General features: G+C 37.2%; 1 protein-coding gene across 3 annotated transcripts in view; it reads right to left on the bottom strand.

The window, feature by feature from the left end:
* The window catches only part of Tasor (transcription activation suppressor), a 52752-nt gene that overhangs the window by 13438 nt on the left and 26687 nt on the right, over positions 1–12627 (bottom strand). For all 3 annotated transcript variants that reach the window (XM_051140726.1, XM_051140719.1, XM_051140735.1), the window contains exons 12-16: positions 7695–7767; positions 7533–7604; positions 5176–5877; positions 3178–3542; positions 940–1084 (exon numbers count right to left, since the gene is read on the bottom strand). In XM_051140726.1, the coding sequence (XP_050996683.1) occupies positions 940–1084; positions 3178–3542; positions 5176–5877; positions 7533–7604; positions 7695–7767 (1357 nt within the window). The remainder of the gene's footprint in view (positions 1–939; positions 1085–3177; positions 3543–5175; positions 5878–7532; positions 7605–7694; positions 7768–12627) is intronic.

Below are 12627 nucleotides of genomic sequence, written 5' to 3'. Positions count from 1 at the left end.
AAGGTTAAGATAACCACCATCTACAAACTACTTTCCTATTGTATTTCAAAGTTCCGCTATGCCTCCATTTCATAAAAGAGTATCGTTTCCTCTCTAGGATCCGATCTGGAGTCTTTTGCCTTCTCTAGTAAGGTGTGAAATAGAAAAGAGTGCTGGAGCCCACTGAAACTCATCAAGTTTGAGAAATTCTCACAGTCCCTATAGATCTCATAGGTTGTAGGTCACAAGACAGTCTACTTTTTAGCAAAAGTAATTCTTTCTTCGATTTCTTTCCAAAGGCTAAATAAAGGTATAGTAATGGGAAAGATGTGGCCAGAAAACAATCCCAAACATATTTAGCTAACAGAGATGAATAAGAACTTGAAATATTAAGAGCATGTAGTGTGTTCATGGACAAGTTAAGAATATTATAAATGACAATCTTTCAACAACTGTCGAGCGCCAGTGGTTCAACAAGCTTTCCTGAGTTATTTGCATGTGGTCATTTAACTCCAGAATCAATCATTAGAAAAAAATCACACAGATGAGCCTCAACATGACCATTTGCTAGATGACAGACAGCTTGTTGTAGTGAAGTTTAGGTTAGTAAGTTGAAAAGTAACAGCCAACCAAAGAGCATTATTTCATTCCAAGATCTACTTCTCCAAGTTCAGTTTCTGTCAACAGTTTTCAATTGACAATAAGCACACTGAACTCAAGAAGAGTAACTATGCCCTAAATGCCTATATTAATAGGCCCTTTTGCAGACACTTGCTGATGTCAACCAAGAATAGTGATAAATAATACACTGTTCAAAATAAAGACTCATAGCAGAGCCAAGTAAAGATAAGTACCTCATGACACAAGACTGGAATCTAGCAAAGATGAAACTCTCCAAGAAATTGGTTGGCTAAGTAAAAAGAAGCAAACCTATGACTGAGTGAATATACCAGTTCTCACCTGTGATTGGAATCAATTTCCAATGTATTTCTGTCTCTTCATCATCATTTGGCTTAGAATGTTGTCTAAGGAGTCCATGCTCAATGGAAACTGTGGGACAGAGACTGCATTCTTCAAAATTATTGACTTTAATTGAACTTGGATCCTAAAAATAAAAGTACATGCATTCAATAGCCTTCTCTTTAATTATGTCAGACTGTATTACTTCCTCAAAGCAAATGCAAAAATTTCAGCCTAAACATTACAAATGAATAAAACCAACATGGTAAAGTTACAATACCCCAGCTTCAAATTTAAAATACATTTTGCCAAGGCTAGGAATGATAGTGCTTGTCTATAATCAAGTTCAGGAGGCAGAGGCAGGAAGACCAAAAGTATGAAGCCAACCTGGTTTGGTTTTGTTTTTTACAATTATTTATTTTCATTTTATGTGCATTGGTGTTTTGCTCGCATGCACGTCTATGTGAGGGTGTCAGATCTTTGAGTTACAGACAGTTTTGAGCTGCCATGTGGGGTATTGGGAATTGAACCTTGGTCCTCTGGAAAAACAGTCAATGCTCTCAACCACTGAGCCATCTCTCTAGCCCCAAATGAAATCTTGGTGCTGTTACTCTGGTATGGTTTCTTGGGTTTGTTTGTTTGGGTTTTTTTTTTTTTAGATAGGGTTTCTCTGTAGAGCCTTGGCTGTCCTAGACTCACTTTGTAGACCAGGCTGGCCTAGAACTCATAGCAATCTACCTGCCTCTGCCTCCCAAGTGCTGCCAACCAGGTTTATACAGTGAGCTACAGGCCAGCCACAGGGTCAGTAAAACTCCGTCATAAACACAAACCTCCTCCCAATAAACAAAATAAGCAATATATATTGTTCTTAAAGGTTATCTGAAGACTGGCAAGATGGCTTGGTGAGTAAAAGTACTTGCCACCAAGCCTGATAACCTGAGGTAGCAGCTCTCTTCAGGGTCCACATGGTGGAAAGAGAATGAACTTTTAGAGGTTATCCCCTGTTCTTTACACATATACACAAAATTATAATCGTTATAAATGTTTTCATTTAAAAAAAAAAAAAAAACAGAGCAGAAGAGATGGCTCAGCAATAAAGAACATTGACTGCTCTTGCAAAGGAGCAGAGTTCAATTCCAAGCACCCACCTGGCAGCTCACAATATCTTAACTCCAGTTTTTCCAAGAGATCTGACCTATACTACTCTCAGAGCACACCATGGGTGTATGTCCTACAACATATTTAAACATGCAGGGAAGACATTCACACACAAACAAAACTTTAAAAACAGGTAATACACACACCACACATACAAAACTGGTGGTGATTTAAAGTAATGACTGGTATACTTTTATATTTTAAATTTTATATACCATATATTCAACTCTGTCACTATAATTTAACAATACCAACAGACAATACTTAAATAAGCAGGAATAAAAGTTTGAAAAACAAAGAAAGAAAGAAAGACTATGTTCAGCCCACACTCTTGTTAAACATACTGAGAAACATTAACAATACAGGTTAATATCTTAATGCCTACCCTAGAAACCTATCACCATCTTCTCCATAAATATCCCCAAACTACATACAGAAAGGCTGAGACATGCATAGCCATAAGTCATCTCATTATTATCCTACAATGATTCAGCCACTCTTTTAGGAAAGCACTAGTACAGGAAGTCACTTGTTTACTAAGCACGAATTACACATAAACTGGATTCCTTAATAAGCAAAGCTGATAACACCTTAGAGATGATACCAAAGGCTGCCCATTGGTATGTGCACAACACAGGACACCTAACTTATGACGTTATGTTACTACGTTCAGTAGCTTCATCTACCTCACGCTGATTCTGTTTCAGCCAGAAAACAGACACTTTCAAGGACTCATCTCATTATGAAACAGTATGACACTGACTCCTGCTATGCCAATCTGACAAACTACCTAGCCCTAGTTTTATCATAATAGGTAAACTTTATATAAAGCAATAAGCATATAGAAAACAGTTACTTCAGCATTTACCTTTTTTTCAACAAGAATAGCTTAGAATCACACCAACCCACCAGCCCAGCACCCACCACCACTTTTACTTAAGAGTATGTCTTAGTTCTCTCAGAAAAGAAAAACAACTCCTTGAAATATACGTACACTCTTTTGAGGACACATACAAAAGCAAACTCAGATAATCAGAAAGACATGTTTACTTTCAAATGTAGCTTATAGCCAATGCCTACCTCATTGGTAGAAAGAGTAGGATACTTTACAGAAGCTGCTTCAACTTCTAGCAATGGGCTCTGAGCACCCTTAAAATGCACATTTTCAATTTTTGTACAAGCAGGCTGATCACAGTCTTTCTTATCTGAAGTAGGGTTTAGCTCATATTCAGACTTTTGTTTTAGCTCTTCATAGTTACCACTGCTACTCAATCCTAAGGCCTTGTTGACTGTATCTGTAAGGAATGCATCTGACTGTCGTGCATTTGCTAGTGCTTCTGATAGCCAATTATAAAATTTGTGGGTATCTCCAGTGTTACATGCATCTTCCTGCTGCAGTCTCAAGTTAGGGTCATGTCCAAGTAAGCCAATGGACTGCGGAGATTCTGAGAAAAAGAAAAAAGTCATCTCATATTTTAAAAGCCAGTATACTCAGTTCATATGACAAGATGACAAAATTTAATATATTTTTTAAAAAATCAAATATAACAGGAGGCTGGAGAGATGGCTCAGAGGTTAAGAGCACTGGCTGCACTTCCAGAGGTCCTGAGTTCAATTCACAGCAACCACATGGTGGCTCATAACCATCTATAATGAGATCTGGTGCTCTCTTCTGGCATGCAGGCACACATGCAGGTAGAGCACTGTGTGTGAAATAAATAAATAAATAAATACATCTTTAAAAAAACAAAACAAGAACATTAAATGTTACTTGAAAGTCACATGTAAGACATTTATGGGCAGGGACTAAAATATTTCAGGCTTAGATATTACAAATATGTGTGCCCTTTACTGTAACTGTTTCTGAAAATTTGAAGAGCACAGGGAAGAGTAATAAGCATGGCCAGACCCTCGTTAGTCTGAAACAAAGTCTTGAAGATGAAATTGATCTTAATTAAGTTAATGAAACAATACAGAGAGGATACTGAAATGAATCAAGGAAATTAAAAACCAGGAAAGCCACAAAGGAGATAAGACATAGACACTGAAAGTAAAGAAATACCTAAGTAAAGAAAAAGCCTTCAAAGTTTTATAAGACAACATCACTGTCAAATATAATTTTCTGCAATGATGGAAATGTTCCCATAAATATGATCTAATACGGTTGTATGGCTGATGAAATGTATTTTTATTTCATTTAAATTAAAGATATGCGTGTAATGATTATCACAATGGATAATTCAAGAATAAAAGTAAAGGCTTCAGGTCTGGTGGCACATGCCTATCCTGGCCTAAAGAATTAAGTTAAAAGCCAATCTGGGCAACTTAGTGTAATGATGCTTCAAAAAGAAAGAGATTTGGAGATGCAGTTCAGTGGCTGAGCGCTTGTCTAGCATGAACAAGGCTTTTGGTTTGATCAAAGTGTACCAGTAAATATAGACATGGCATTAATCTGCCCAACTTAGTCAGAGACAAACATCTGAAAAAACAATGGAAGAATTCTGAGACCTGTCATCACATTAAAAACAGCACAAAATGTGAGTTAATACACCATTTTGATGGTGGCAAGGTATCTGATTCAGGATGGTTTGTGTTTTCTTGGATTGTACAAAGAAAAATTGAGCCCTAACACACACTTGAAGAACATAGCTTGTTGAGGAAGAAAAGCACCACAACAAAAAGCAAAAGGAACACATGAATGGAATGAAGAAAGTCAGTGGGCTACACTGGCAAAAACAAAGCTGGAGAACTGTAAAAACTTTAAAAGTCAGCCAACCAATTCTGAACAAGCCAAGCAGGCATGCTCATGCCTGTGACTACACACTCTGGTTAGCTGAGGCACGAAGACTGGTGAGAATTCCAAGCAAGCCAGAGCTCCAGTGTGACAACCTGCCTCACAAAAGATCTGGGGGGGGGGGGGGGGGGGGGGGGGGACAAAAACAAAACCTGAACCCAACCAAGTACCCAGGACATTTTGTATTTGGCTTAGTCTTAGTAATTTGAGGATCTCTGTAACACAGGAAGAACAGAACCAAGGTTATATATTTTGACTATTATAAAAGTAGTGTGTTATTTTACCTTCATATTGGTGGTAATTTTCAGATGAATTACTGGTTTTGGCAAACTTCCTCATATTTTCAGGTAGATCCTCAAGTTTCCTCTTCAAGACATTTTTGCTTTTTGTATCTTCTGTATCTGGGTCCCCACCCACATTTTTTTTCTTACACTGGATTAAATTAATCAATTCTTTGACTCTATCCTTATCATAATCCAAAGAATGAGATGACTTCTGTTGTGCAGACTCAGTAGTTTCACTCTGTGAGTTATTCCATTTTCCAAATTTCATTTTTGAACTATTCAGATCTTCTTCTTGACCTTCATAATCTGAAAGTGGACTAAACTGTTGACGTTTTAGATTTTCTTCAAATAACTCTTTTAGTTTAAAAATAGGTAACTGATACATTTCTGGCTGAAAAATGTAGGTATGTAAGCAATCATCAATATGAGATTTATTTCTTGGTGCCGAGTACAGGAATTTTCTATCATCTAATCGTGAGTCATATGAAAACATGAAAAACTCTCGCTTACCTGAACCAAAACCTCGGTTAAAAAATTCACTTACATACTTTTCAACAACAGAATGAAAATTTATAGTATTTATATTTTTAAATTCTTTTCTACATTGAATCAAAGCATACTGTAAAAACTGAGTTATTTTTAATATGTCTGGTATGTTCTCATGCTTCTCCTGTGGTGCTGTATTCGTTACACCTTTTTGTGCTGCAAATAAACAAAAAGTTAAATGTTATTAGCAATAAGGAAACTAATCAAATACAAATCTCCATACTACACAAGTATAACAAGATTTGAACATTAAGGCTGAGCCACACATGCAGTACAGCAAACTAACAAGCAGTATGCTTCTCCTTAAATGAGTCAGGACCCAAAACAAATAAAAAGGGAGATCAGATTTTTAATGGAAAGAAATCCCTTCACTAACGCTCTTCACTTCATTCCCCCACAAGCAACACAAATGGTGCTAAGAAAATTGCAGGGGGGCAGGCGGGAAGCAAGATGTGAGATTCTAAGTAGTGTCAGTCTGCAAATGATATCACTTCTTTTATTCATAAAGTAACAAAGTTTTACTTATATAAATATATTTTCCCATAAGCACCCATGCACTGAGTAGCCATAACTGAAAAAATCCAGGCTTATTTCAAAAGTAAGCCCATTGGTGTAAATTCTTTAATATAGTATTCGAGTCTGTTGTTAGAAAAGGCAAACAGTAAAATGTTCTCTACCATAAACACCCCAAATTTTCATTAACTTTGAAAGGTTTACAGTTTAATATGTCATATGACACTTTAAAATCACTAAAATTTGAATGCACAAACGAATTAAAGAAAAATCTGTCAGAGGCAGGTGGATCACTGTGAGTTCAAGGCCAGCCTGGTCTACAAAGGGAGTCCTGGACAGCCAAAGCTACACAGAGAAACCCTGTCTCAAAAAACAAAACAAATAACCATTGAGATGTAATATGAATAAATTAATAAAATAAAATTTTTAAAAAAGAGAGTGAATATTGTTTAAAAAAAAAAAAAAAAAAAGAAAAATCTGTCACATAAAACTCTTAACAAGCCAGGCATGGTGACACATGTCTTTAATAGAGGCAGGAGGATTGGTGAGAGTTTGAGGCCAGCCTGGTCTACGAAGCGATTCTAGGACAGCTAAGACTACACAGAGAAACCCTGTTTCAAAAAAAACCAACATAAACAAAACAAAAAACCAAAAACAGACAAACAAACAACAGCAGCAAAACAAAAAACTCTTAATGAGCTATAGTACTAAAACAAGTATAAAACTACATTAATGAAAGTACTTGGCCGGGCATGGTGGCGCACGCCTTTAATCCCAGCACTCGGGAGGCAGAGGCAGGCGGATCGCTGTGAGTTCGAGGCCAGCCTGGTCTACAAAGTGAGTCCAGGATGGCCAAGGCTACACAGAGAAACCCTGTCTCGAAAAACCAAAAAAAAAAAAAAAAAAAAAAAGTACTGAGGGCTGCAGAGATGGCTCTCAGCAGTTAAGAGCACTCTCTGCTCTTCCACAGGTCCTCAGTTCAATGCCCAACAACCACATGGTGGCTCACAACCATGTGTACACTCTCTCATGCTCTCTCCTGGCATACAGGTGTACAAGCAGATAGAAAACTCATATACATAAAATAAATAAAATCTAAAAAAAAGAAGCACTGAAAAAAATTCATAGCATAAACAAAAATAGAGAACACAAAGACATGCTTTATATTGCTAATTCCACAGAATAATTCCAATATTTCCAGAAGATGTAGAAAAGATAGAATGCAAGCTTACTGAAAAGATTTCAGCATTGTCTACCAGCAAGTATACTTCTACTTCAACGCTTAAAAAATAACTTACTGATAATTAGGCATCTAGGTTCTTGAAACATAAACAAAGCATGTAGGATTCGAGACTTCACAGTCTGATGTTCTAATTTAAAAAAAAGAAAAGCAAAATTGATTAGCAAAATATTTTAGTTTTTTTTTTTCTAATTATAAAAAGTAAAGCCAGACTACCTACCATATGGAGAAATCATCTGGTAAGGAGAGAGAAGAAAAAGATATCCTCGGTCTCCTAAAGGTTTAACAAGAACCTGCATTTTGGGGAGATAGAAATTGTATACGCCTTATTATTACTACTACTTTAAAGTAGGCACAACTCTTTCTACTAAGTATAAAGAACTATAATCAGTTCTTTAAAGAAAATAATGCTAATAAATTAGGTTAAAACTTCACTATTGCAAAACAACTAACATTAAAACCATTGAGCTAACTGTTAAAATTCCAATCAAGTGAAAACTTTTACTTATAATATACTGAGAATATTCTTGAAATAATTACAAGTATCTGTGAAAAATAACTTGATGCTAAAATACAGACTCCCAATATTTCTTATCAGTGCAAAAGATATTAATTGCCAGGCAGTATGCTAGACACTGGGCATATATAAGCTGGGCGTGGTGGTGCGTGCCTATAATCCCAGCACTCTGGGAGGCAGAGGCAGGCAGAGAAGTTTGAGGCCAGCCTGGTCTACAACGCAAGTTCAGGACGGCCAAGGCTATATAGAGAAACCCTGCCTTGAAAAAAAAAGAAAAAGAAAAGAACTGCCTATGAAAATTCAAGATAATGTTCAAATACGTTGCCAGAATCTAAATCTTACAGTTATTTAATAAATATCATTCATTACATAATTTACCTGCCCAAGATGACCTGAAAGATAAACAGTAAGGTCCTTAATCATAAGTTTCTTAACTATAATTACAAAGAACAAAGAAGTTTACCCCAAAATTTACAAAGCAGGAGCAGGAGAGATAGCTCAACAGAGTACTTTCTTCTCTAAGTCCCCACCACCACACCACCCCACCCCCAGCTCTTTTTTGGCTTTCCAGACAGGGTTTTCTCTGTTTAACCCAGGCTGTTACAGAACTCACTCTGTTGGTCAGGCTGTTCTTGAACTCAGAGATCCACCTGCCTTTGGCCTGCACCACCACTGCCCAGCAAAAGTACTTGCTTCTTTTGCAGAGGGCCAGGGTTTGGTTCCTAGTACTCAAACATAAGTCCAATTCTTGAGATTCCAATGCCCTTTTTCTGCCCTCAATAGCCATCAGGCGCACGCGCGCGCACACACACACACACACACACACACACACACACAGGCCAAAAAAAAAGTATTTTAAGAAAAATTTACAGAGTAGTAAGAATGAAAAAGCACAGCTCATTTATGCTAGCAAAGGGCAGACAAGAAAGACTTACAGAGTGTATGCACTGAAGTTGTACTTTGAATAACGGGAATATTGACAAGACCACCAAGGTTGCAGAATAGGCAACACTGTAAGGCAGAGCAAATTATAACACACGGGACAGTTTGCAAGCATTTTGGTACTCATGACTGGCTGAGTGTTAAGAACAGAGCAAGGCAAATGTTGAATAGATACCGAGATGCAAAGATCAACTAGAGAAAGGAAAGAAGGAAAGGAGGGCAGGAGGAAGGGAATAAAGGAGGAAGGGAGGCAAAGAAAAGAAGAACCCCAATTTAGCTAGAACATCTTTGAGTGTGTACACTCTTAACTACTTCCTTCAGAAACAGTAACAGAAAAGATCTTGAGAGCACTGTGTCAGAGGAAAAGACAACAATCTAATGTAAAGCATTTAAGACCTACTAAAATAGCTTCTAGATTAAAGGATGAGATGAGCTGAACAGAAAAGGATATTTGTACTGTGAAAATCGTGCTACCTGAATTGCTATTAACAATACAAACAACAGTCAGCATATGGACTTGTAATTTAAAGATAAAAAGTAGCTGCCCTAACAAAAACATTCAAAGTACAGTGGTGTCATGTTTGGGTTTCAAGGTGCTTCCAGCTAGCTGGCCTATTCCCAGGAGTAATTTCTCCCCTTTAATTCAATCTGTTTAAAAATAACTGCCTGGTGATCTAGCAAGACTCTTCAGACCAACAAGTTAAGTAGGCTGGCTGGTAGCATGAGTCAAAACAGGGGCAAGGGTGGCAAGGGTGGGAGCCCAAAAGATCTCAATCTAGAGACCTTTCATAAAACTTAGGGGAGCCTTGCCCCGATCTTTAAAAAAAAAAAATTATACTTAGTGTAGGTCAGTTGCCAGGTGTTTCTGATATATAGGGAGCTTAAGCCAAGGATAAGATTTTTGTTTTAAGGTTTATAAAAGTTATATACATATACACACTAAGGTGGCCTTTCCTAGTCTCCTGGAAACGTCCAGGCCAGGCTACATCATACTGCTAAGTGGCATGAAGTATGAATTAAAAAGATGCTTAAGTTGACCTTATGATTACCATGAATCTTACAGACACAGACACAGATATCTCACAGTATACACATAAATAATGCACCTGTAAAATTATTTCAAACCTAAATACCCTAATCCAAAATGTTCCAAACATGGTATGTATGCCTTTTCTTAATATTGTACTCAAGTCCTAGGTGTTAGAACGGCATAATGAGTCTGCTACCGAGGGACACTAGCTACTTGCCTTTAACTTCCCACTAACTCCAAATGTAACACCATATTTTAAAATCCCACAGACTTAATGGTTTACAGACTAGTGTAAAGAACCACTGCATCCAGATGCCATGGAGTTTGAGAAGTCTATATTCAGAAACAACACTAACACAACCAAAGGCCCTATAAGTCCTATTTGTAGCATTTCAGCCCTACAAGAAAGAAAAATTCAGCCAGGCGTGGTGGTGCATGTCCTTAATCCCAGCACTTGGGGAGGCAGAGGCAGGCAGATCTGTGATTTCAAGGCCAGCCTGGTCTACAAGCGAGTCAGCCATGGCTACACAGAGATACCCTGTCCTGAAAAAAAAAAGAAAAGAAAAGAAAAGAAAGAAAAATTCTGAAAGTTCTATATGCTTTTGTTGCCTCTAGTCACTATATGTTGACTACTATGTTCTCCTTTTAAAATTATATTTAATATAATTTATACTTTTTTTGCTACTTTATTCTACTGTTTTGACTTTTCAGGTAACATTACAGGTGCCCAGCATGGTGGCATAAACAGACACTTTCAGTACCTAGAAGGTAGAATCAGGATTTCAAGGCCATATGAACAATAACAAATTATTAGAAGTGATGGGGAGATGGCTCAGTGGTTAAAAGCACCACCTACGTGCTCTTCCAGAGAACCCAGGTTTGATTCTTGGCACTCAGATTGATTGTTTGTAACTATTAGTAAATCCAGACCTATGAGATCCAACACCATTTTCTCGCTTCCACAGGCACCAGGCACTCATGTGGTGAACACACATGCATTCAGGCAAAACACACATATACATGAAAATAAAGGAAAAAAATACTACATACAATTTAGTTCACATCTTGCATCACCTATCCTAGAGATAAGCTATACTAAATGAGATTCAGTAGGAAAAAGATAATTACAAGATGTAAACAATAACATTATAAAGTATTTTAACTGAAAATTTATTTACACAACCCCTTATAAACAAATGTTTAAAACATTTTCCTGAATATTCAAGAAGTGAAAAACAAACAAAAAAACCTCATGAGACACACAGAATGTGGCATTATCCATATAATGAACTACTATTCAGCCATAAAAGAGAACAAAGTACAGATACATAACATAATACATGAATATATACTCAGTAAAAGTACACAGGACACATAGTGGGTGATTTTATGAGTACAGAATGCCCATCATATATAAATTAATGGCTATGAGTGATTTAGAGGAAGAAAGTAGAGTCAATGTTTAATGGTTTACAAGGTATCCTACTAGGTTACAAAACGTTACAGAATTAAATAGTAATAATGGTCAGAAAATAGTTGTCTACTGAACAATATTTAATTACTACCCTCTTTAAAAATGACTCAAACCGGGCGTGGTGGCATGCGCCTTTAATCCCAGCACTTGGGAGGCAGAGGCAGGCGGATCGCTGTGAGTTCGAGGCCAGCCTGGTCTACAAAGTGAGTGCAGGACAGCCAAGGCTACACAGAGAAACCCTGTCTCAGGAAAAAAAAAAAAAAAAAAAAAAAAAAAGCCAAGGGTGGTGGTGGTGGTGATGATAGGTGACTGCAATCCCAGCACTCAGGAGGTATAGGCAAGAGGTTCAGAAGTTCAAGGCTATTCTTGCTATATAGTAGTCTGAGTAAATACCAAAAAAGGTATTTACAAGGAACAAGGGACTTTGATTATAATAAAGACACCTATTATTATACCGGACACTGATTAAATTCCCATTTATACACATGATGAAACTCTATGTACCCATTTAAGTTGCAAGCTCTAAAAATTACTGACATAAATCTCCATTTGATTACCTAGAAATGGAGACATAATGTGAGGAATAAAAAATTAACTGTTGGAAAACTTGTATTAAATAGCACACTATACAAAACATTCTACATCTCTACAGAAACTAGACAGCTGACTACACTCATTTCTCATAAAAGAAACCAGTCTTTTCTCTGTTGCTGAAGACAAATGATCTGGGCCACAGGTATGAAGGATCACCACACCAGTGGCTTCTCATAAGAACTGTGAAATTTGTGGAATCAATAACTGTTTCTATTATAAGTTAAACTGTGTACAATTCTTTAGCTTAACCAGAAAGGGGGAAGTTGTAGAGGAATTTTAATTTAGAATATGGCTGCTCTGGCAAGAGCTCATATCCAAAGACCTTCTAGGTCTTTCTGATCTGGCTGGAATGCAGACAAGTTGGGTGGTGGTGGCACACGCCTGTAATTACAGGAGAGAGAGGCAAGCAGATCTCTGAGTTCAAGGCCAGCCTGGTATAGGTCCAGGTACAGTGGTACATGCCTTTAATCACACACAATGAAGGTAAAGTTAGTTTGTAAAAGGAAGCACCCATGTCTGAAAGTGATGTCTAGTTGAGTGTTAGACAATGACAAATCAGAGGAAGATCTGACAGAATGGGATATGCTCAACTCTCA

This window comes from Acomys russatus, chromosome 3 (assembly GCF_903995435.1).
Source record: "Acomys russatus chromosome 3, mAcoRus1.1, whole genome shotgun sequence".
NCBI classification, from domain to species: domain Eukaryota; kingdom Metazoa; phylum Chordata; class Mammalia; order Rodentia; family Muridae; genus Acomys; species Acomys russatus.
Note: the sequence above shows the minus strand (reverse complement) of the source record. Positions and strands in the feature narration are given on the sequence as shown.